Here is a 26,420-nt window from a genome sequence, read left to right as displayed (position 1 = left end):
TGCAAAGTATTCAGGAGTGAGAATAATCATTGCTTTGGAAAGTGGGTGTTTATAGCTTAGGAGTGTCCATTCTCTAACACAGCCTGCTTATGATTTTTTATTCTACTTAAGTATCCTCTTGAAAATTCAGCCTTCCGTTCTTTATCCTTTCAGAGATAATCTACTCCCAGCATCTTAGAAAAGACTGAAAGCCAGCCAAGAACGACAGATTAACCACAGATTAAACCCAAGTTTTCCAGAGAGAAACAGATTCACCACTACCACTAAAAAATGTGGCAGCTTAGTTTTTTTTTGAAAGGAGAGGTCTTCCTCAGTCTCAAATCGTCATCACTCTACCTCTCAAGGCTGCACAAACTGAAATGCAGTGGTGAGGTCCACACCATGGCATAATGTGCCATGTGGCTCCACGGTGCAAATTCCATCATCCCTCAAAGAACATATGGACGAGGGAAGCCACATGTTCTCAATGTTAAAACCACAAAACTTTCTGCCTCTGCTTCAGCAGTCAGATGCTGGCACACCTCTGGGCCATTTAAGGAATTTAATCATGGCTGGAAAAATGCTATGTAAGATCTAAGCACTGACTCAAACGCGTTTAAAGGAGTCACAAGACTGGGACAGCTGGAGATGCTTTTTGATTCAAGGGCTGGATAAAATGCCAGCAGGCAAAGGGCTGTGCTGTCTACTTCTGGATCAGGGAAGAGACCTATAAATCATGGAATAAGCCCTCGGAAGCCTCGGGTTGAACCCAGAAGCAGCTGTTGCTAAGATACTGCTAAGCTCTAGAAGCAATTTTCTAAACGATATTGTTAAAAAGGAAGTCTGAATCAGGTGATTTACATTGAATGAGTATGATTTTACTCCTTATATGAAAGGGACATTGAAATACATTAGGGGGCGTGCTGATGTGGACCTGGGAGGGAGGTTTTTTAAAAAGAGCTCTGCTTTATAATAAATTCGATAACCAGGGCATTAAAGACAGGTAAAGGAAGAACAGTAGTTGCCCTGACTTGCATTGCCCTGTCAATGTAGCTTCTTTCAGGGCACTGCTTGTAAATGTAACTCCTTTGGAGTACAGAGCCGGGCATTCGGTCCAGGCTGTCTGTTTAGCAAACCACCCATGTTGATACTCCTTCAATAAGGTCATCATCACTCAAGCTGAGAAATACATGGGCTTGGAACCTATCACATCTAGACTGTGGAATTCTGAAAAGTGGTAGGGCCATTTTGGAGGAATCCCTCAGCTCGCCAGGAAATAGTTGCTATGGTTTATAGTAACAGTCATCATTTTGCTAGGTAAATTTTGCTAGCACCAGGTGCTACCCTAAGAATTTTAATACAGTAAGTCACTTAGTCTTCACCACAACCCTTTCAGGTAAGGGGGAACATTACATTAATTTTACATATGGGGAAACTGAGGCCCACAGCTTGTGAGTAAAGAAGCCATATGGAAATCCTGGATATCTGGTCTGAGCCTTGCTTTAAAGGCTGCACTCTGTTCAGTGTGGCTACACCGCTTGAACCTTTTTACACTAATGATATTCAGTTCCAAGAATAAAATGTAAATCTCCTCTTGGGAATGCAAAGTTCCTTCTACTTGGCTTCTGCTTGTTTGCACAAAGCAGGGTAAAGATGGGCTCTTACTAAAAACAGATGCCATAGATCATTGCAGATGGTGGTTTTGTTTATAAAACAATTCTGTAAAAGATGCTTATGGTTAAATGAGATGCAAATCTAACCCGTGAACTTTCACGTTTTAAGTTTTTTATTTTAGAAATGGAACTTCATGTCTGGCTCCATATTGCCCAAAGCTGTCAGAGCAGCCTGGATCCCATCAGTAGAAATAGGGTTCCTTGCATCTCATTATGGTCCCATGTTATAAAGTTCTGTGTCTAAATAGTGATTCTCATTCTATCTGCAGTAGAGAACTAGGTAGTGTTGGTGTTGCTGTTTTAATTCCAAAGTACTGAAGACTAATATTTTTATAAAATACAATAAAACAAAATTGCTAGAAAAAAAATGATTATGTTATTGGATGCTGCACAATGCCAAGTTGCTGTAAATGTTTCTAAAAGCTTAATTTTAAGAACTAAACTTGTCTTATAGGAGACAAAGCCACACTCTGAGCATAGGTGTTCTGGAACATTTCTTGCAACTCAGAACTCAGGTCATGGTTATGGATGCTGACATGTGGGCTCTAGAAAAGTCTGAAATCCTGATCAGCCTTTCACAAATAAAGAAATGTGAGACTTCCAGACCCTGACAACAAACTCAGGGCAAAGTCATTGCCACTCCTCTGTATTTCAGAGCAGAGTTAGAAGTCAATCCTTACGAAATACTGGACGGGTAGCTTTACTTTCTAATAGTTCAAAATCTTTTCATTGGAAAGACTTGGTAGATTGGATTGTGCGGAGAAAATATATTAATACTTCACTTACTCAACTAGAAAAATAAGTTGAATTCTTCTTGTTTTACATGTACTGAAGCTTTACTTTGGTTTACAAATGTTATATACACCAACTATTCTCTCATTTGATCCATCATTTCCTGAAACAAATCTAATTAGCTTTTATAGTTAAGGAAAATTTGGAAAGATGATAAGAGGCATTTCTCTCATCTGGACATATCTCCTTTCTCACTTTTATAATGGGCTTTGGCTACCTTCTTTTCCCTGACATGCATTATTATTTCAAGATATTCATTTGGTAGGAGTTCAAGGCCCTTGGATTTTGATAGAGATCTGTAGCTGTCTGCCTTACTTTTGTTTTATAAACTAAATCTAGATGCACCCACTTTCTGTCTCCAATAATAATACACTTATGTAGAAGTAACAGTTCCTAAAACACTGAGATATAAATTCTCAATTAATCCTCAACTGGGTCCCTGAAAATATGCCTGTAAATTAAGTGTGCACAAATCCAATTTGACTGGAAGGGGGCATGATATTTAAAGAATTCTACAGTACTTTCTTCTGTTTAGCAAAAACATTTCTATGCAGTAAATAATCACCACCAAATTTATCAATATTTTTCATTTTTATGAAGGGTTTGCTTAACTGGGGCACATGGGTGTTTCAGACTTTTGATCTTTTTTTCCCCCTGCATGTAGGTGTCCAAGTGTTTCAAAATAAACAGTGTGAAATGAAACTAGCAAAGGGAAAATTATCTAGAGACAACCCAAACTAAATATTATTATTATTTTACCTTGCATAGCTTACAAGTGCATGCGTGAGATTAAATTGTTACTCTTTCCAAATTAGCAAGAATAATTTAGCAAGATGTTTAATGTGTTTCTTGGAAAGAGTAGAAACAAAAATAAAAAATAAAACTTTTATTCTGGGAAGTTTTTAAGGATCTCATTTTTAGGAACTAAATTGAAATATGGGACAGTGACAGGGAAAATAAAACATCTAAATTATGTCCCTAGTTCCCATTGTTAGGTACAATTTTATTTTGAATTTTTCAATCATAGGTCATTTGAAATGTATGATCTGAGTGAATTTATAACACAATTTATTTTAAGTGTCCATTAACTTTCTAAAAGTCCTCCCAGACCAATTTCATGGACCTTCTGGCTATTCACACTGGATGTGTCTATTCTCAGGGTTATCACTGTGTTCTGCAGTAATTCCTCTATCAGCCTGAAATTAAGTACTTTGCTCAAATAATTGTTTATGTAAGCACATAAATAATTTTCCATCAAAGGCTTTGTAAGTAAGGAGGAGGAAGAAAGGACAATAATGTTATTCTTGAGCAATAATGAATTTGGAGACACCTTTCCCGGAGTGTCTCCAAATAATGCACCAGAGGGCAAGAAATGCAACTAATGAGGCTAACTAAAGCATATTCCATGATGAGAAAGAAAAATTTCATTTCAATGAAAACTGGAGTTATCTGGTCTGATAGGAAGCATGTCTAGGAAACAATCTTCAGGTTCTTGAGTAAAAGGAATGATATGGTATAATTAAGAAAATACACGGGGTGCGTGGGTGGCTCATTCGGTTAAGACTCTGACTTCAGCTCAGGTCACGATCTCATGGTTCATGAGTTCAAGCGCCAGGTAGGGCTCTGTGCTGACAGGTCAGAGTCTGGAGCCTGCTTTGAATTCTGTTCCCTCTCTCTCTGCCCCTCCCCCACTCATGCTCGCTGGCTCTATTTCTCTCTCTCAAAATTAAATAAAATACATATAAAGAAAGAAAATACAGGAAGGCCATGACTAAAAGTGTACCCAGATTTCTAATACAGAAAAACAAATTAGATGAAACAAAGAAAACTCAGCATATAAAAATCCAAATCCCCTAAGGGAGATATTCACATTTAAGAATAAGTTAGAAATTACTATAAAACTATTCAAAATGAGTTGATGTCAGTGAAAAATGTAAATATGTGTTAATGGAAGCTATTTTATTAGGAACATTTCAACCACATAAAGATGACCTTTCATGCATGTTTTGCTTAGAAACTTGTAATCGTATTCCCAAGAGCAGGAGTTAAAAAAAAAATATATATATATATATATATTTAATTAAATATATATATTTAATGTATATATAAAGCTTATTTATTTATTTATTTGTTTGTTTGTTTATTATATATGGTTGATCTTGAACAACATGGGCGTTATGGCTGGAGACCCTTCTGCACAGTCCAAAATCCATGTATAACCTTTGATTCCCCCAAAACATAACTACCAATAGCCTTCTGTTAACCAGAAGCCTTATCAATAACATAAACAACACATACATATGTTATATATATATGTATGTTATATATATATTACATATGCATACATACTGTATTCTTGCTATAAAGTACGCTAGAGAAAATAAAATGTTATTAAGAAAATCACAAGGAATTCAATCCCCGCATCAGATAGCACTGACACTTTAGAGCCTGCTTGGGATTCTCTCTCCCCCTGTCTCTCTGCACCACAACCCCCCCCCCACCAGCTCACTCGTGCACACTGTACATGCATGCACGCACTCTCTCTGAAAATAAATAAACTGAAAAAAAATTTTTTTAAGAAAATCAGAAAGAAGAGAAAATACACACACAGTACTGTATTTATCAAAAAAATCCACACGTAAGTGGGTGTGTGCAGTTCAAGCCCGTGTTGTTCAAGGGTGAACCATATTTATACATAGAGACAAGTGTGCAATGGACCCAGCTTTGGTGCTCTAACGAGCCATCAAGGCCACAGAAGCAGCACAGGAAATGAGGTTCAGAAGCTTTATCTGTTTGAAGTAAGTTGCATGTGGATCAAGTTTCAGAGATGGAAAGGTCATCAAGAAACCAGTAAAGTTTGGATTAACAGAAAACATTAGTTTCTGGAGACGGTAGAGTCACCAAGAAATAAATGAGCAGAAAAGCTTGCACTGATCTCTGGAGATAGCCTTGTTAGGTCTGTTAATCAGGAAATTGTGTGGTTTCCAGCCAGCTGTTTGAATACAGACCGTTCCTACCACTTCTTCCGCGTGGTCCCCTTGAGCAGTCAGGTAGGTCACCCTGAACTGCTGCACACTGCTGTCTGAAATGTCCCATTTTACCCGCAGGCTAGAAGTGGTTTCATCATCTACAACCAGGTTTCTGATTCCTGTCCGGAAAACTGGAATAAGCACAACCAAGGATTAAAGAACTTTTAACTCATCAGATTCAAAAATGAGCTCCAGACACCATTGGTGGGCATGGCAACAAATATCACTGAATGTATTTCTCTAATGTAGAGCCATATGAAGAACAACTCAGCTTTAGTGGTTAATGGGGGGCCATCATACTTCCTGTTAGCAAATAGAAATGAGTTTGGGAGCATCCGGGTGGCTCAGTTAAGTATCTGACTTTGGCTCAGGTCATGATCTTGCAGTTCATGAATTTGAGCCCTATGTTGGGCTCTGTGCTGATAGCTCAGAGCCTGGACCCTGCCTCAGACTCTATCTCTCTTTCTCTCTCTGCCCCTCCCCTGCTCATGCTCTGTCTCTCTCTCTCTCTCTCAAAAATAAATAAACGTTAAAAAGAAATTAGTTTGAATGATGCTTACAAGGTGAGACTATGGACCCCTCAAAACTATCAGCTCTGTATATAGCCAGTAAAGGGAACAGGGGAGAAACCCTTAGACTAGGGAAACCTACAGGGCGGCATGCCCTCTCACCATTCCACTGGAGAAGCAGAAATGGGGGGGCAGATGTGGTCAGCCTCAGTGTACGATTCGCCATCCAACATACATCCTATTCCCCTGTTCCCCCATTTCTATTTCAACGCTCATCACTCAAAGCACGCATCTCTCACCACGGCTGCCTCTATCCACTCAGCCCACGTGGACATTATCCATTCTCTGATATCTGACCAAACTCCTTCACCTGTGCTCTCTGACACATTCTTTCTCATCTCCCAAGATGCTGGCTCCCTCATTTATCCCATCTGACTTCCTGTCATTCTATCCAGCTCCAGTGACTCTTTCTTCTCTTCATTCATTCATTTATTCATCCAGCTTATTCATTGAGCTTTTCCTGTAAACATTCATTGAGCCTTTCTTGTATGTCAGATCATGTTAGGCCTTAGGATACACAGTGATTAACACTTGATAAAAATATTAAAAATGTCACAGAAGAGGCAGGACATGTAGCAGGAAAAATTGGGGGAGGGTATCAGGCAGTGGGAATGGGAGACAAGGTCTCACCTTCAGAGGGCTAGAAGTTCTGGATGGCAGCAGGAAATGGGAGAGCTTGAAAAATATGGTAGAGTCCAAGAAGAAAAGCAGAAGGATCTTGGATGTTATGGAAAGAGATTTTGGGGCACTGTGATAAAGAAGGGCTCAATAAAGATTAACTGGAACATGAATGAATCCGTGAATGAATGAATGGGCAATGGAGAGCCACTGAAGGGTTTTAGGTAGGGAAATAAATGGTATAACTGAACTTGTGTTTTACTTAGTTGACTTTGACAGCTAGTTGAAAGGTGTATTATAAAGGCAGGGGGAAAGTTAAGCTGAAGGAGAAAACAGCAGAGGTAGGAAACCCATTAGACCAGCAGGTCTCTGTTACCCACAGAAATGCAAGGAGGCCATGATGTGAGTGATTCTCAACAGACAGCAATACAAGTCACTGAGATCAAGAGAAGGGAGAAACTCTTGGGGCTTGTTGTGCTAACATCCTCTGAAAGACTAAATAGGAACCCAAAACAAAGATGGAAAATGTAGAGAGATGTAACAATGAGGTGAGAAGACTCATTGGCATTTAGAGCTAAGAAGATGTTGAGAGGTTCTGAGGGGGTAAAATTTGAACTGGAATACCAAAAAAATGATAATAATATAAACATATAATATTATATCATATCATATCAATAAAACTGGGATAACGTGACTTCTAATCAAACTTTTCTCATGGGGAAATGGACTTCTATTTCTCCTTACCTGTCGTCACGGGTCTGGTGGGGATGATGGTCGTAGCTGGTTCTGTCCAAATACTGTCAACTAAAAAAATACTCATTACTTTAAAATTCTGTAATAATAGCAACTACACATTTTTTATAGCATTTTATAATTTTTGAGGAAAATTTCACCTATATTATCTCACTTGCTTCTTCCCTCCACCTTGACGATGGTTGCAAGCATGAAGACATGAGCTGTAAATAAGGCAGACATGATACCTATTCTGCTGCTAAGGAAACTAAAACCCAAAGAAATAACATTTCTAATCACAGACACCAGCCTTCATATAAACATCTGAATTACACATATAAAACTATGAAACCTCCCAGTTACTGTGAAATGGGGCATAACCATGGTAATTAAGGGGAGATAAACAGTGCTGAAGATCACCTTGGGGAAGGGCTTTCAAACAAGACCACCAAGAAGGAAAATAAGCACGTTTTCTATTCCTTGTATTCACCCTGGACAACCAGTGGCATGGAGCAGTTGTGTGGTTCTCCGCCCAGAGCCCCTCTTTGGGGTCAACACACTCATCACCAGCTTCTGAAATACTGGCTGCCAATGGCTCAGAGCTCTGGGAACTGCCTCGTCTGAGGTCACAGGCTCTGTCAGGGGATGGCTTATCTCCAGTGACTGGGGACGCAGGGGCACAAAGGCTCACCGCCTTTGACTCAGTTTGGACAACTCGGGAGGGTCATCCCAGGTCCAGAAGTCCTGATAGAATTAGCCAAACGCTCAGTTTTAGCTTCTCCCTGTGCCTCATCCTGCCATCCTTACTTCCTTACAGATGTACCTCCCAATTACACTCTCCAATTAACCTTCTGGATGCAATTTGCTGTTTCAGAATCTGATTCCAGGGAACCCAATCAAAGAAAATTTAATATGTGGTTAATACCTCATATTTAAAAAATGAAGGGATAGGGGCGCCTCGGTGGCGCAGTCGGTTAAGCATCCGACTTCAGCCAGGTCTCGATCTCGCGGTCCGTGAGTTTGAGCCCCGCGTCGGGCTCTGGGCTGATGGCTCAGAGCCTGGAGCCTGTTTCCAATTCTGTGTCTCCCTCTCTCTCTGCCCCTCCCCCGTTCATGCTCTGTCTCTCTCTGTCCCAAAAATAAATAAACGTTTGAAAAAAAAAATTAAAAAAAATAAAAAAAATAAAAAATGAAGGGATGAATGAATCAGTAAGTGCATTTCATACAAGATTCTTGGAACCAAGATTGACTCGGGAAATTCCAAAAGCTCTTGGACATGCTTGCCCTAGGTTTATTCGTTCACTCATTTATTCATTTATAAATTATTTTATCTATCCCTCCATCCATTCAATAAGTGTTTATTACACAGTCAAAATATCACAAGGACTGTGCTCAGTACTGGGGACATAATGGTGAACAAGACAGATAGGGCCTCTGCTTTTATGGTGATAATAGCCAAGATTCTACTATGCTTCACGTATCAGTTTCACGAAAAGTGGAGACACAGGAAGAATTCTGGGGGACACAGAGAAATGGAAGCCTCTGTAGCCCCAGATGAGGTGTATGGGAAGGGAACCTCGGAGGAGGGAGGGTATGAGAATTGATGAAGTCCATCTCAGCCAGACCGATACTTACGCGTGGTCCCTACAGCGGTCACCACCTCACTCTCGCTTCCATCATCCAGTACAGCCAACAACGAGACTTCATATTCAGTGCCAGGCTCCAGGCCTTCAATAACATGTGAGTCTTGGTCTTCTTTTAGGATGACCTGGAAAGCATTTGGCGCTCAGTAACTGGATTTACTTGAATAACAGAGGTGAAATTTAAGAAAAAATAATAAAAAGGAAAAATGTCATCCTAAACATAAGCAAGATTCAACTGAGCATAAAGAACTCCAGGGTCATTGAATTCAATTTTAAAGTCAAACCAGAGACTTCATTCCTTTCAATTCCCTCAACAAATAAGGTATTAGTATTGTAAAAGTGCCATTTTGAAGTTTTATTCACATTTATGAAAGTCAAAGAATGTGAAAAATATATAAAATACAGACTTAGGCCATTTTAATCTTAGAAATGCCATTTTAATCTTACAAAAATCATATAATCTGACATTTCTAAAACTCGATGCCAGGCAAAAGGTTAATTACTTCTGGGATTCTCAATCTCTTTTAAAGTGGAGACCACCTCAAATGCAGCAGTGGTATTCACTTCCAGAGAAAATGCTCCGGATTACTTTTCAGTCTGTTTCACACAACTCACTTCTTCGGTGTTCCCTCCATAGACTGGAATCCACATCAACTTGTGTTGCCCTTCATCAGCTGAGAGGGGATGCCAGGTCACTCTGAAACTATCTGTCGTCACCTCATCAATTTCCAAGTATTGCTGGGCTGGAACTTCCTCTGTGAGCCAAGGAAGGACACTTTGTCAGGGAACAGAGAAGGCAGGAAAGCCAAACTCAAGCAGCTCCCGGGACCGCAAGAAGAAAAGAGTCTCTGAAGAACCTCTAGCATTAGGAAAGCACATGGGAGCCGAGAAAGCATCGCCCATCAGTCCGGTGTGGCCTTAAGTTTCTTTTGCCAGCATTTACCCACAGTATAATTAGGAAGACCATGGACACAGCACATTTTTTAAGTCTTCCACTAATTTCCAGAACTCTTAGATTCTCTATTTGGTTCTTTTCACTAACTGTAAAAAAAATAGTAAGAGTGCTGTATTCATTATTTTACAAAAACATTATTTTCTTAATATGTTGACGAAATTAACAAATTGGTGCCCCTGAGGCCTGAGATGTGCCCCTTTTAGTTTTATTTGCTTTTGTGCCTAACTCATGCACTAGTGATAAATTAAAGAAGAACCTTCATCCTTTTAATCTTGTATATATGGGTGTCATCGGAAGTGAAAAATGATTTATCAGACCTTCCACAGTTTCACACTTCTGGGATGTACGGCTAGAGCACAGCATCCAACCATTATCAGTCATTATCATTTTGATTTTTATGACATGAAATCAGAGATTTTATTTATTTAAAAAAAATTTTAAGTTTATTTATTAGAGAGAAACAGAGAATAAGTGGGGGAGGGGCAGAGAGAGAGAGGGGTGGGGAGACAGAAGCCCAAGCAGGCTCTCTCTCCCCGATGCAGGGCTTGAACTCCTAAAACTGGGTGATTGTGACTGGAGCTGAAATCAAGAGTCAGATGCTCAACCGAGCCACCCAGGCACCTCTGAAATCAGAGATTTTAAAACTCTTTCACAGGATACCAGGAAAATCCCAACTGGAATTAGCCCTCAGGAGATTTTGTGAACTTACTGAACTTTTTTCTGTGAACATTATTTCTCATATTTTGGGGCATATTTCTTATGTCCCCAAAATAGCTTCTCATCTCCTCAGTATAGCACTCACCTGTTTTCCAAGTGCAATCAATGTTAAGCTCAGAAAGCAAACAGAATTGTTGCCACCAAGAGGCAAAAAAGCTTTATATTTATTGACTCCAGGGTATATATCAAAAAGGAAACTCATGCAGTCATGCCTTATTTTGTTTATTTTAGTATTTAAAAGACCCCATATTGTTGCATTAGTATTTCAGTCTGCATGAAAATACATTATTGGCTATAGATTGATGTTTCAGGTTAAATAGTATGAAACTGGGGTGCCTGGGTGGCTCAGTCAGTGAAGTGTCCGACTTTGTCCCAGATCATGATATCACAGTCCGTGGGTTCGAGTCCCACTTCAGGCTCTGTGCTGACAGCTCAGAGCCTGGAGCCTGCTTCGGATTCTGTGTCTCCCTCTCTCTCTGACCCTCCTCCATTCATGTTCTGTCTCTCTGTGTCTCAACAATAAATAAACATTTTTAAACAATTAAAAAAAAAAAAAAGGCGCTGGGGTGGCTCAGTTGGTTAAGTGTCTGACTTCGGCTCAGATCATGATCTCATGGCTTGTGAGTTTGAGCCCAACGTCAGGCTCTGCACTGACAGCTCAGAGCCTGGAGCCTGCTTCGGATTCTGTGTCTCCCTCTCTCTCTGCCCCATCCCCACTCATGCTCTGTCTCTCTCTGTCTTAAAAATAAATAAAACATTAAATAGTATGAAACTAACATTTCTGCAGGTCAAAACATTATTGGGTATCAGCAATTTTAGAAGTTCAACTTAATACACACACATGAAAATACAAGCTGTGAAATTTTTAGATCCATGAAACAAAAGAACATGCATTTACTTAACTGGGACCTTTGGAATTCAGATAATCTTTCCTCTTTTTCCCTTGCTTTGACAGAAAATAATTAGCCAGTACACATTCTAGTCGCCCAATTGTTCATTTGTTAACAATAATACAATGTAAACAAAGATTAAAATGCAGTCTCTTCAAAATCACAATCGAAGAAGATGCTCCAGCTTCTGGTTTCTATATAGTTTCTCTTATAAAATTTCAAACCGTAATAAGACTTACCTGTGGTAAAAATTCCAGTCAGGGGCTCTGACTGCCCTTCATCATAGATAGAGAAAATGGCGACCGTGTACTCGGTGAGTGGCGTTAGGCCCTTCAGAGGGAAGGTGGTAACAGGGTCGACTTCAACCTGCAAAAGAGAGAAGTCATAATAGCTATACAGGATACTCTCTAGACACAAGAAGTATAGGCATTTTATTATTGTCTGTAGTTTATTTGGCCTGGCAGCTGAGCTCTAAATACTTCAAAAATTACTGAATTATACAAACAACTTCTATATTACACATTTCTAATCTTCAACTTTAAATAGGTTATCTATCAGTTAATTCTCAGGATGTCTTTGCAACCAATATTATTCCCACCCGTTAAAGACATAGAAAGGAAAGTGCACACAATTTACAGTGCTACTAGAAATAAATCTAATGTGTCCAGCCTGATCAGCTAGGGGTGGCCAGTCTTTGGCTTCACGGCCTGGTCTCCACTAACTTGTGACTAAGTAACACACAATAACCTCCATACAAGCTGCACAGATGAGCAGCCATACAGGGGATATCCATACAAAGATTATAGTAAATATGTGAAATATTCCTTTATCTTTATGTCACAGAAAGACATATTTGGGAAAGATATGTACCCATCTCTTTAGAGGGCATAAGGGATGAAGCCCAAGGATAAGGACCTAGGGTATAGGAAAGGGAAGGATTAGAAATAGGAACAGCAAAAAATGAAGAAAGAAACCATAAAGTAAAAAGAAATGGAAGCAGGATCTAGAATACAGAACCCTGAGCAAAACCATCCTCGACTAAGAGAAAAAATAGATGCAGCTTTATCACTGAAAGGTTGGATCTTGGGCCTCTGACGTATGTTGCAATGAGGGTATATTATAGACCGAGAAAGTGGTGTCCCGCTTAAGCACTTTCTATACATTCTCTCATTTGACCCTCACAAAACCCCTATAAGAGAGGTACTAACAATAAGACACTCACTCTAGCTATAAAGAGACTCTGGGGAATTGAAGAAATGAATCTATTTACCTGAAAGCAGACTCTGCCCCCCCCCCCAAAAAAAAGATCCCACTTAAAATATTTTCAAGAGACATTCAGAGCAATGTCAGTGAGATCTGTTATTTATGATACTAACGATGACTAACCTCGAGAGTACCTGAAGTTAAGGGGAAAGTGACTAAGCTTCCTGTAGGGATTTGCTCATAGCAGTCAATGTGACCTTTATCAAAATCTAAAATGAGCCATTTTCCTACTTAAAACCTTCCTTGGCTATCAATTGCCTTCCAAACCAAAACAGAGCATCCCGCAGCCTTGGCTTTGCATTATCTGGAGCAGTGATCCTTTTTCTTGCCATAGTTCTTTTTTTTTTTTTAATTTTTTTTTTCAACGTTTATTTTTGGGACAGAGAGAGACAGAGCATGAACAGGGGAGGGGCAGAGAGAGAGGGAGACACAGAATCGGAAGCAGGCTCCAGGCTCCGAGCCATCAGCCCAGAGCCTGACGTGGGGCTCGAACTCACGGACGGCGAGATCATGACCTGGCTGAAGTCGGACGCTTAACCGACTGCGCCACCCAGGCGCCCCGCCATAGTTCTTTTTTTTAAAAAAAAAAATCATTTCTTTATTTTTGAGAGAGAGAGAGAGAGAGAGAACACACGTGAGTAGGGGGAGGGGCAGAGAGAGAGAGAGAGAGAGAGAGAGAGAGAGACAGAGAGAATCCCAAGCAGGCTCTTCTGCTGTCAGCATAAAGCCCGATGTAGGGATCAATCACATAAACCATGAGATCATGACCTGAGCGGAAATCAAGAGTTGGACGCTTAACCAACTGAGCCACCCAGGCACCCTTCTTGCCGAAGTTCTAATCACCTGCTGAGCCCCAGTCACACTGACCTGTCAGGTCCATGTCTTTCCCACCTCAGGGCCTTTGCATGCACAATTCATTCTGTCTGGGACCCTCTCTCCCTAGCTCTTTTCAAAACTAGACTTATGTCATCTCTCAGGACTGTACTTAACTTTTACCTCTTCACAGGGGGTTTCTCTTTCCACCTATCTCATAGTGTTACCCCCTAACATCGTCCTTTTTTGTTTCCTCCCCAGTACTAAACACAGCCTGAAGTTATTTTATATCCTATGCATTGAGTGTAAGCCCCCTCAGGGCAGGACCTTGCTTTGCTCCTTCAGTACTGCGTGTTGAATTATATTTGCTTTTGAGTACATAGAGGAGACACCAAATCTCCTTTTTAAGAGAGATAATAAAGGGCTCATCTGAACTAAGAACCAATCCAGAAACCATATGCATCACTAAGAAATCAACCACAGGTCAAAAGGGAGAGGGTCAGCTCTGGAGGAGGAGCTTCCATTTTCACACAATCGGAGCCCTGAGCCACTCTGCCAGAGAAGGCCAACCATCCCCAGCCTTCTCAGCTACCCCAGCTGAGACACCAGACGCAGAAGTGAAGTCATCTTGGAAGGTCTGGCCCAGTCAAGCTCCCACACGAATGCAAGTCACCTCGGCTGACACTACAAGGAGCAGCAGAGCCAAGCTGTCCTTGCTGAGCTCTGCCCAGGTTACATAATCATGGATTGTCATTTTCAGCTGGGGTGTTAGTTACACAGCAGGAGTTAACTGAAAATACGGGGTTATCTTCTTCTGAGTCTGGGCCTGATAATATTATAGGTCATCCTTAGCATTTAATGTTTACTTTGGTTCGGGTATTGTCTGTATGGTTCACGTGTATTAGTTCACTTAATTGTTAGCCCAGTCTTGTAGTCTAGCTAATCTTTATGCTTAACTTGAAGACGGTAAACTTGAGACTCTGAAAAGTTAAGGAACTTGCCCAGTGGAAAACCAGCTAGTACCTAGTACCTCCACACAAATGTTTCAGATTCTAAATCCTACGCTTGTAAACACTATTTACAGTATGGCTTCATTATTTCAACTCACAGAAAAGACAAATGCATATTTAAAATATGAGTTCAAGACATGTTCTTCTAAGTTATATTTGCATATTGCTTCTGTTGTTTTGGATTATAATAGCTGAGTTTAGGGGCACCTGAGTGGCTCAGTCGGTTAAGCGTCCGACTTCGGCTTAGGTCATGATCTCGTGGTTCGTGGGTTCCAGCCCCGCGTGGGGCTCTGTGCTGACAGCTCAGAGCCTGGAGCCTGCTTTGGATTCTGTGTCTCCCTCTTTCTTTGCCCCTCCCCTGCTCACACACTCTCTCCTGTCTCTCTGTCTCTGAAAAATAAACATTAAAAAAAAACTTAAAAAAATAATAGCTGAGTCTATCTACTGAGCACTCACGATGTGTCAAGAACTTTACATTCATTGTCTTATTTAGCCTCCTCCTCCCCCCACCAAACCCTGGGCATTTATAATAGCTATTTCACAAAGAAGGAATAGGAGGCCCAAAGATCTTTAACTAGCTTTCCAGATACAAAACTATTAACTGGAATGGATACTTATGCCTTGACCTCTAAGTCTCAAATCTGTGACCAATAGCAATTTAGTGAGGATATCAAACATCCACAAAAGCAGTTAAAAATTAAAGTTTCTCAGGTACACCAAGAGATGAAAAGGGGAATAGTGTGTATATACACACACAGTTTTCCCCTTTATATACGTAGTTATATATATAAAAGCATATAGGTGTAAGTGTATACCTTTTCAATATATGTTTCTACATATATCCTTGTATCTGTTGAAAAGATCTATTTTATTTATTAAAGCATTTTATTTGACTCTGAACAGACCATATTTTATGCATTAACTATTGATTATTTTATTTGACCAAATGAAACCTTTAAGGTGTCATATATTTTTGTTAGTTATATTATGTTTTACACTAAGTTCTGGAACTGATTCTGTTGGTAGGACTTTCAAGATGTAGAAGAATTTGGGAAAATGACAACAAATGACCATGATCTCATGGTTATGCAACCATTTTTGAGAATTTTTCAAACAGTCTGGCCTAAAAAGCTTAATTTCAGCCTAATTCTGGGAGGGATGAAGATAGAGCCCTTGATGAGGAAAGAGGGACTGGGCTCCACTTTGGGCTCTGTTGTCGAGTCATAGCTGTCGGGAACTGGACTTGCCTTGGAGTCTGAAAACTGGCCTTTCATGTATAAAACTCAAATGGCAGCACTTTAGTTTTCCATCATGCTTGTACGTTTCCCCAAATCCTCTCCTAGCACATGCTATCTAAGACGGCTCTGTCTTCCGTTTGACAACATGTTTTCAGCATGTCTCTCTAAGGATTGCACGAGGGGGCTCTCGGAACAGTGGCTGGCTCAAGGTAAGTGCTCAACACGTGTGAGCCACCACCACCACCACCACCATCATCATCATCATCACTGACATTTGGTGCTCTGTTTTATTTTTCTTCCTTGGTCTCCAAGCAGTCGGGGAGACAGGTAATGCAGAAAGGATACAAGGAAGAGGAAGTGAAGGAAGGAAGTTGGGAGGAACAGGAGGTAAAGCACAGATATATAACATGTAAACAAAAGCTTACAATCAATTGCATGTTGCATAGAAGTAGATTTTATTTGGGACATTTTAAAGTTCCTTTCAGAATGTATTGGAAATTTCCTAAAAGCCCAATTGTAGTATTACCTATAAGTAAAAGCTTAATTAATAGAAGTTAAAGTTAAAGTTATTAAAATATGGTAGGAATACTCACCCTTAAAATCATATATTAGGCAAATCAGTAATATTACAAATTAGGCAAAGTAATATTACATGTAAACAAAAGACATTTGTCTAGCCACATCTAATCTCAATTGCATGGTTAAGAATTAAGAAATAAGAACACCCACCCCCCCCCCCCCCCACACACACACACCAGTTAAGATGGAAATGTTACAAAACCACACATTGTTTATGTATTTTACTCAAACAATGTTTTCTCAGATTTTCATTTGTAGTCCATTTTCTCATGTTTTAAATTCAGTTTTACTAAATACAGTTTTCTAGTTTTCCAGCACAACACAAAGTAGAAATAGTAAGTGCCAAAGGCATCTCCAAGATTGAAAACCCTACAAAAAAAGCATATGTAGCTCTCAACAAATATATAGTCTGGGGTCATTCTTCATTAAGGCAAATAAATAAAATATCATAAGAGGCCACAACAGCTATATATTTTTAAGTGGATGTTAAGTAGATTTCTTGTGCTGGTCATTTTACAATACATACAAATATCAAATAACAGCAAATGTGCAGTATTGTCCATTCATTACCCAATGTCCTGTATGAGGGGCCATTCTGCAAACTACTGTTTGGATTTAATTGTAGGAAACAGTTTGTCTCTGCAAATGAAAATAGTTTCTTTATTTGGTCAGAAACTAGAAGTGATGTAATCCAACATACTTCTCTCTTGGTCTTAATTTCTTGGACCAAGCTGAGGAAAAATAATAATAACTCTGCTATCAATCCTGTTAAAATATATTCCCAAGGAAATAATTAATGAAAAGTATTAGTCACTGAGTATAAGATACTGCATCATCTTGAGTTTTAATAAGTTCTGTTATTTCAAAGCATCTTCCTACACAAAACTTGAATTCTTCAGTTTTGTATTTAACTCATCTGACTTGCATCTTTCAGATGTTAGTTTACTCAACAGCAGAAGGATACCCTGGATAACACTGTCATTATTTCTTGTTTACAACATCTAGGAAGACACCTACTTCTCCACCTCCTTCCACAGGGGCAGACTATATACTTCAAAGATGGCCACATCAACATATGTCTCCCATCCCTCCTGCCTCCCACCATAGGAGGGACCTGTGTTCCTCCCCATGTTGAATCCATGTAGAGACTTGTGATATCTCCTACCAGTGGAGTGTGGCAGAAGGTGACACAGCTTCCACCTAGCACATGTTTGCACTCTCTCTCTCTCTCTCTCTCTCTGTCTCTCTCCCTGTCTCTCTGGACACATGTCTAGGGACTCCTGAGCAAACATGCAAAAAGTCTAATTCCCCTACAGCTGCCATGCTGGAGGGATCATGTGAAGAGGCTACTTAGAGATACAGAGAGCTGCGCTGGCTCCCGGCTGATTCAGTCTTCCCAGACCAGGCACCAGACATATGAATGAAGGAGCCATTATGATGACACCAGCTCCAGCCACTCTCTGGCTACCATCTCATGAGTGACCCCAAGCCAGAACTACATGTCCAAGTAGTTGACACATTAATTCCTGACACACAGAAACCATTAGATAAAATAAACAATTAGTATTGTTTTAAGCCATTATAGTTTGGGATGATTCGGTTCTGCAGCCATTAAAAACTAATATACAACCACCAAAAGAAAAGACATTGTGGGGTGCCTGGACGGCTTAGTTGGTTAAGCCTCCAACTTTGGTTCAGGTCATGATCTCATAGTTCATGGGTTCGGGCCCCATGTTGGGCTCTGTGCTGACAGCTCGGAGCCTGGATGCTGCTTTAGATTCTGTGTCTCCCTCGCTCTCTGCCTCTCCCCCGCTTGCACTCTGCCACTCTCTCTTTCTCTCTCTCTCTCAAAAATAAATAAACATTTCAAAAAATTTTAAAAAAAGACATTGTGATCCACAGTTTACCTCATTAATCTCAGTCCCATCTGCGTTGTTATACACAATTCGATAACCAGTGACCTTTCTTGAAGCTGGGTCCCAGGCTAACCGAGCACTGTTAGAGCCAACATTGGAGATTCTCAGGTTTCTTGGTGGACTTAAAGGCACTTTGCAGTAAGAGGAATAGAACATAATTAAAATGTTAAATAACATATATGTTAAAAAGCCACAAAACCCTCAGTATCTTTGACTTCTCAACTACTTACATATGAAAAATTTCACCCAGATAATAACTTATAACAAAGAAAATTAACAAATTAACAAAGAAAAAAATTTCCTTGAAAAGAATGAATAGTATTGATAAATTATACATGCTAAGAAATAAGTAAGATTTAGATAAATTCTTTGTGCCCTTCTTCTCCAATCAAGGCTATTATTAAGACCTGCTGTAAATAAGAAACCTAATGGATCAAAAACCAGAGCACCTGAAATTAAATCTTAGCTATTTCATTCAACTGTCATATGATTCTGGCAAAGTCACTCTACTCCTCCTCTCTGCAATTTCCCATGTGTAAAATGATGTTGATGGCCTCTGTCCTTTCCATCTAGGTATCCATTAGGCACTTCCAACTTAACTTGTCCAAAACTGAACCACTGACTCAGCCATCTCTTCCAATCTTCTCTCAATCTCTCCCTCTGAGCAAATAGAAATTCCATTCTTCCCACTGCTTAGGCCAGAAACCTTTGAGTCATCGAAGATTCAGTTTTCTGAACATGTCACCTTCTCACTGAAGTATTCCATGATCACTGTATGTAAAGTAATCCTTCCACTCCAATGCTACCTTTTACCCCTGGTTTATTTTTTATATTGCACTTTTATTGGTCTACTATATCTCTCACTCAATATACTGTAATTTTAGAGGATTAGGGATTAATTTTGTTCTTGGCTTTATCCCCAATATAGCAGGTTCTCAATATATATTTGTTGACTCAATGAGTAGGAGTCCGGCCCTGGATAAATCCCAGTGGCTTTGTGAAACTAAATAAAAACAAACACTTTGCTGTTGTTTTAAAACTATTTAAAGAGGTAATGGTAGGGGCGCCTGGGTGGCTCAGTCGGTTAAGCGTCCGACTTCAGCTCAGGTCACGATCTCATGGTCCGCGAGTTCGAGCCCCGCGTCGGGCTCTGGGCTGATGGCTCAGAGCCTGGAGCCTGCTTCCGATTCTGTGTCTCCCTCTCTCTCTGCCCCTCCCCCGTTCATGCTGTGTCTCTCTGTCTCAAAAATAAATAAACGTTAAATACTTTTAAAAAAAAGTTATAAAAAAAAAAAGAGGTAATGGTATTTCTGCAGATTCTTGACCATCAATTCCACAGCTTTTTGTACTTCTTCAAGGCCCCCCCTTCCAATTCAACAGATTAAAATTTATCAATAATCTTTGACAGTTTCGTGAGCTTTTACAGGTTTACAGTAAAAACAATTGTGAAGGTCTATCACGTGCTCTATATGAATCGGAGAAGATCTGGAACTGATCATTATAATAACTCATGTATCTCATTAAACCCTGACAATAGACTGCAAAGAGATTACAACATCCCCATTATATAGGTCATAAGATTGAGGTAACTTGGCCAAAGTCGCAGTTGGGGCAGAAGAGCAATTAGAGTTTAACCCAGGCAATCGATCATTGATGTGAGAGCCTGTGACATAGTGCTGAAAGGGCCAGCAGAAAAAAAACCTAGAAGACAAATAACCATGGTTGTCAGCCATAGCCACAAAGTATAATGCTTCCTCACCCCAAAGGCCGATTATTTTCATTAATTCAATACACGTTGATTATTTGTCATTAAAGAGCCTATAGAACTTAGTGACTCTCTTAATACTTAAGGGGCTGGAGAGAAAGTATAGGAGAGAGAAAAGCAATAGAATGATTTCAAGAATTGTGCACACTTTGCTCTAAAATTTTCTGGAGTCCAGTTAAATACAGCAGCATGGTGGAACAATGTCTAGTTTCCTTACTGCATTAAAAATGCCAGTCCTCAGGGTGCCTGGGTGGCTCAGTTGGTTGAACATCCAACTTCTGCTCAGGTCATGATCTCACGGTTTGTGAGTTTGAGACCTGCAACAGGCTCTGTGCTGACAGCTCAGAGCCTGGAGCCTGCTTCAGATTCTGTGTTTCCCTCTCTTTCTGGCCCTCCCCTACTCATACTCTGTCTCTCTGTCTTTCAAAAATAAATAAATGTTAAAAAAAATTTTTTTTATAACAACCAAAAAAACAATGCCCGTCCTAGGAACAGGTACCCAGGGACATCACTTTTTAGGACTGCCCCCTCCTTTCTTTTAATCAACTAGTACATTTCCTTCCCCTAAATAAAATTTACATTTTCTAAAGTTACAATTAGCTCTTAAGAAGTTTCAACTTAAACCAGTATTTCCAATTTAGAATCCCAACATTTATTTGGGTTTTTATTACAGCATTTCTTCTGAACAATTGAATTGCTCACATGTCGTTTCTTGGCCCGTAACAGGATCGCTGGCCTCTTCTCCAAACATAGCATAAACTGTAACTGTGTATTCCGTATTGGGCAACAACCCACTCAATTCAATATCTGTGTGGGTCTCTCCAATTTTCATCTGAAAAGAACACACGTTATCAGATCATTTGCCAGTGTGCACCACTCCTGGTGATCAGAGTGCAACTGAGTTAAGGTGAGAATTTTGCCTCCTTGCAACCCCTTATTCAGACAGGTTTCAGTCATAATTTTTCACTGTCTTGTGTCACTTTATATTAGGAACAGATGCCACGGGACCATACAAAAATGAATGTACCACGCGTGCTGTTTTAGGATAACTCTTTACATCTGGACAAGTAGTAATCTCAGAGAGGATAACAGTGTCAAAAATTTAGTCCTCAAAGGAGTGTGGGTGGAACTGAGTCACAAATGTTGTCTAGAAAGAGTATAAGCTCTAAGCAAGCTGGGGACACAGCCAAGTGGGCACCTCTCACCACTGGCTAATTCTAACCACTCCCTAGGCTGGGTGCCCAGTGTTTGCCTCAAGCCTGATTGAACTGGACCAGTTTTGTCGCTCCATTCAACAAAGGGGCCCATGCACTTGGGATCGCAGTTTTCTCCCAGGATTCAGAAGAGATCAACAATCAACCCACCTTGACCTCCAATGTTGCAATTTGCTTTTTGATTCCAGAATGATTTTTCTGACCCCGGAAGTCAAAGAAACTAGCCAACATTCTCAGCAGTGTGACAAGTGCATCACAGCATGGTTTTATTTTTGTTTTGGAAGAAAGAAAAATATCTCCATAGTCAGTCTCCAGCCACACAACTGCCAATGTTGTCAAATTAGAAATTTTAATGTCGAAGTATTTCAACACATAGAAAATAAATGTGGAGAAAAGAATATAATTCACCCTCCACACACCACTCAAATTTAATAGATAGGAACATTTTGTCATATTGACCTCCGATCTTATTTTAAAAAGAGCTAATATATTCAGATAAAACCAAAGTTCTGTCTCGTTCTTTCTGTTCACTACCTCCACCCTAGGGATGAGATGCATCTTACTGATCCAGTTTTTTACTTCTACAGTGTTTATATCTGTAAATAATATATCATTCTGTATGTTTAACTATGTACATAAATGGAACCATGTGAACATAATTTTTTGCAATTTTTTTCTCTGTCAATACTATGTTTATCCACATTGATATAAGGGGACAGAGATGATATTTATATTTTTTATGGTATTTGTTTGTATAAATATGCTACTATTTTCCATTCCTCTATTGATGAACATGTTGGTCGTTTGCAACATTCTGTTCTGACCAAGTGCTTGTATCCAAAAAAAGCCTTGCAGGAGGTTTCCTTAAGATATATTCCTAAAAAAAAATGGTACATATCTTCAACTTGATGATATTATTTCAAATTATTCTCCAAGCAACTGTACCAATTTGCATACCAATTTACATGAATGATTCTGTTTCCTGTACACTCACTAATATGCAGTTATTATTAAACTTTAAAAACTGTTTGCTAATCTACTGGGTGTGAACTGGTATTTCCTTTCTTTCTTATTTTTTTTCCTTCTTGGTGAAGCTGATCATCTTTCTAGCATCATTTTTGAAGTCTCCTTTCTGCCAAAATAATTCAGATCAACATTAAATCCAAATGAAGTAAAGCTGTCTAAGCCCTGGAAATAAGAAAAAACCCACATGTCACCAATGCTCTGTTCCTGATACTCAGATTCACCACATTTTTCGTCCTAAACATTTCTGTCGCCAGAGGCAATGTTAAAGACAATGGTTAGACAATATCAAAGACTTGAGTTCTGAACTCCCCCCTATTAATCACTCTATCTGCCTGTTCTCATACTCCCAAGTGCTACAGACATTTCCTCTTTATTCCTTGAATATCTATATTATAGTCATCATTCCCTATAAATTAAAAACAAAGACTAAATCATTTGAAAGTCAAAGATTCAACATTTAAAATGGAATACATGCAAAAAAAAATAATCCATACCAATGCAATACATTTTCTACTTCTCAAATTGGTAAGAAAAAGTTTCTAAGTCAGTGAACATAGAGGGAAATAGCCATTTGTGAATTGCATATAGCAATATAAATTATAACAAATTTCTCTAGAATCATTTGCTAATGCTTAGCATAAGCCTTAATAATTTGCACGCCATTTGAAAAAAGAAACTCCGTTTCTACAAATGTATCCTAAGGAAATAATCTGACAACCTTGCGAAGTTACGTGTTAAGAACGATCACAAAAGCATATTTATACAACACATTATCTAAATGTCCAATAACATGCAATTAATTAAACATGACCTGGTACAAACCAACGAACCAACTGTTTAAAAGGAACATATAAAATATTCTCTAATGGTATGAAAAGGTATTCACAATAAACAAAATGAAAACAGAAGACTACAAAACCATTCCCATTTGCTGTGTTTAAAAAATGCATTGAAAAGGACTTAAGTAAATGTTAACAATAGCGATTTCTAGGTGGCAGGATTACAGGTGATTTTTTCCCCTTTTTACTAATGTGAATTTTCTAAGTATTATACATTAAATTTTTATAATTAAAAAATCCATTTTCAGGAAGTCAAAGATTCTGGGACTCTAGTAGACAGCATGTGTTTACCTCTTTTTCATCCCCAGCCAGACCTTCTGTGAGAGGAGCATAGAGGATCAGGTATCCTGAGGCTCCGGGCACTGCATTCCATTTTACCCTCAGACTATTCTCAGTCACATCGTACAGTTCAAGGTCAGAAGCCATGGGTAAAGCAACTGCAAGATAATTTTTTTTTAATCCTCTGCCATTTATCAGCATGCTTGCTTATTTTTCAGATGATATTCATCCTTAAATATGTTCGTACAGCCATGCAAACCCCTTCTGAGAGGGAAAACACAGTGAATGTTTAAAAGCAGAAACAACATCTTCTAGTTTCTTATAACCCACTACAGTGATGGGCACATTTCTCTGGGAGCCAGTCAAGAGCAAGGAGACTCTTCTGACCATTATTTTATACCCATCACCAAGCATAGAGTCTGACATGAAGCAGCAATTAAAAACAGTCATGTCACTTAGTAAATGACAGAATGGGTTGTTGAATGAACAAATATACGAGTGAACAGATACCCGTCAACAACGCAATCAATCAGAGACAGTGAGGAGACGTGAATGAGTCAGCAGTTAAATTAGTTCATAATACACATTCACCAAACATTTGTTGAGTTAATACATGTATTGCACCCTTAACCACCTAAACATACCCAAGTTTTATGATATCCTCTCAATAGGCAGCACCTGCCAAGTGCAATTACAGGATGGGCCAATACCACGTAAGGCACCGCTATTATTTTCTATGACTTTGATTCAGGATGGCCATCAGGACAACCTGAGAGGAATTCCAGTTTAGGAAAGGCCACTGAAGCAACGCCATACAAAGTCAGACGTTCAATACATACGTGTGGTTTCAGTTCCCCGCAGGCCTTCACTAGCCGTGTGAGCATATATTGCGAAGACTGCTATCTGATATTCAGTTAAAGACATTAAATTTTTCAACACCGTAGAAGATACGCTTCCATCCACCACCACCTGATCAAAGAACAGTTCAAGGAACGAGAATATGAAATTGAATTGAATTGACATGCAGAATTGAAACCAAACAGCAAAATATCTCTAGCAAGAATGTTTCATTAAATTTTTTTTAATTTTTTTTAAAGGTTTATTTATTTTGGAGACAGAGAAAGACAGAGCGCAAGCAGGCGAGGGGCAGAGAGAGAGGGAGACACAGAATCCAAGGCAGGCTCCAAATTCTGAGCTGTCAGCACAGAGCCTGACGCGGGGCTGGAACTCACAAATTGCGATATCGTGGCCTGAGCCGAAGTTGGACCCTTAACTGACTAAGCCACCCAGGCGCCCCTCATTAAATATTTTCTTACTTGTGCCACATCCTCTTTTCCACTGTGGCAGTTAATTCTCCTTGAATTCCTATGTGAAGCGAGGCACCTTTCATGGAATATATCCAAAAGTCCCTTAGTAATCCATACCCGACGGAGAGTGTCTTTCCCTGGCTAACTGTTATCCTAACCACCTCTACTTAAAACAGTTGATGTGTGATATTTTTCCATGGAGTTTTGGGAAGCATTTAAGTGATTTAGTAGTCATGAAAAAGAACCACTGGAAGCACTTTTTTTTTTGGGGGGGGGGGGCCCAGGGGTCCAGATGATTTAAATCTCCCAGATCTACTTCTCTAACATTCAAGAAAAAAATTAAAAATCCTACCATAATACATAAAAAATTGTGAGACACGTTGAGGTCAATCAGAGGTTGGAACAACAAAAGGTTAAGGTCAGCACTTCAAAAAGAAAGCAAGAAAGGGAAATTTCATCACATTTTAACATATTCCCTGTGACTACTGTGTCAAAGGTAGGAAATGGGAAAGACCCAGTCATCTGGCAATAGGTATTCTCTCCTGTGATGGCCAAACCATGAAAAAAGCTGGCTACAGATACTTTACTGTGGCTTCTCTATGGCACTAATCTCTCCACAAATGTCTAGGAAATCCCAAACCCTGGAGGACGATATGACCACATAATTTGGAACGTACATACTTCATTAAGGCAGAAAGTTCAGACCACTCCCAAAGTAGAAAGAATACATGAATAGCAAAAAGGGGCTCTGGCCACGTAATTAACTACTGATTCCTTCTGCTTTAGAACGTATTGATTTTACAAAGAAGAAAAGTCAAAATAAGTCATGTTAGAAATGAACACATGACCAGCCCCGAGGGTTATTTGACAGAGGTGGGAGGAGAAGGTATAAATGCCATAACCAGAGAGATGGGAGAACAAAGTGGACACATGCAAAGGTACTTCAGTCCAAAGAATTTTAAATGTTTGTGACAGAATCATCTCCTCATATATGCATTTCTCTCTTGTCCTCACTACAGTGGAAGACTAGAGGGAATGAAAATAATGGTTTGAAAATATCGTCTCCTTATTACCTCGTCTGGTTTTCCGCCCCTGGCAGGATAATACACGACTCTGTATTTTTCCACTTTTCCTGGGGCGTGAGTCCAGTTAACCATAAAGCTCCTGGCAGTGACTTCAGAAGTAATCAGCTGTGTAGGCGGCCCAATGGTGGCAAGGGCTGACGCTAGAGTAGAGAAACACATAAAGTGAACCTTTTTCCCAAACTTACTTCTTATGTACCCAGGAAACCCCATTAGTTAGAAATGCCTATTGGTTTCATGCTACCTCTAATATTTCATTTCTAGCCAAGTTCATTCAATTATTCATTCTGACATTTGAAACACTGAAACATTTAAGTGCCTGTTATGTACCAATCACTATGCTAGGTTCTGAGACTATGGACTTAAATAAGCCAGGCCTTGACTCCAAAATACTTTCTTAAAGACATTGCTATATAACAATTAAAAAAAAAAAACACAACATTGATTGAGCATGTGTGTATCTAAAGGTACTCTCTTGAGTTCTTTAGAAGT

General features: G+C 39.5%; 1 protein-coding gene across 5 annotated transcripts in view; it reads right to left on the bottom strand.

Annotated features, from left to right (window-relative positions):
* COL14A1 (collagen type XIV alpha 1 chain) overlaps window positions 1-26,420 on the bottom strand; it is a 213,341-nt gene that overhangs the window by 121,343 nt on the left and 65,578 nt on the right. For 4 of the 5 annotated variants that reach the window (XM_040494323.1, XM_040494326.1, XM_040494322.1 and 1 more), the window contains exons 10-19: window positions 25,920-26,071; window positions 24,379-24,508; window positions 23,552-23,697; window positions 20,884-21,013; window positions 18,408-18,547; window positions 11,837-11,963; window positions 9,651-9,790; window positions 9,028-9,160; window positions 7,405-7,464; window positions 5,453-5,604 (exon numbers count right to left, since the gene is read on the bottom strand). In XM_040494323.1, coding sequence (XP_040350257.1) covers window positions 5,453-5,604; window positions 7,405-7,464; window positions 9,028-9,160; window positions 9,651-9,790; window positions 11,837-11,963; window positions 18,408-18,547; window positions 20,884-21,013; window positions 23,552-23,697; window positions 24,379-24,508; window positions 25,920-26,071 — 1,310 coding nt within the window. The remainder of the gene's footprint in view (window positions 1-5,452; window positions 5,605-7,404; window positions 7,465-9,027; window positions 9,161-9,650; window positions 9,791-11,836; window positions 11,964-18,407; window positions 18,548-20,883; window positions 21,014-23,551; window positions 23,698-24,378; window positions 24,509-25,919; window positions 26,072-26,420) is intronic. The other variant, XM_040494325.1, reaches the window with a different exon arrangement.

The sequence above is a fragment of the Herpailurus yagouaroundi genome, unplaced genomic scaffold (genome assembly GCF_014898765.1).
Source record: "Herpailurus yagouaroundi ecotype Mexico unplaced genomic scaffold, PumYag 186, whole genome shotgun sequence".
NCBI lineage: Eukaryota > Metazoa > Chordata > Mammalia > Carnivora > Felidae > Herpailurus > Herpailurus yagouaroundi.
This window is presented reverse-complemented; position numbering and strand designations above follow the sequence as displayed.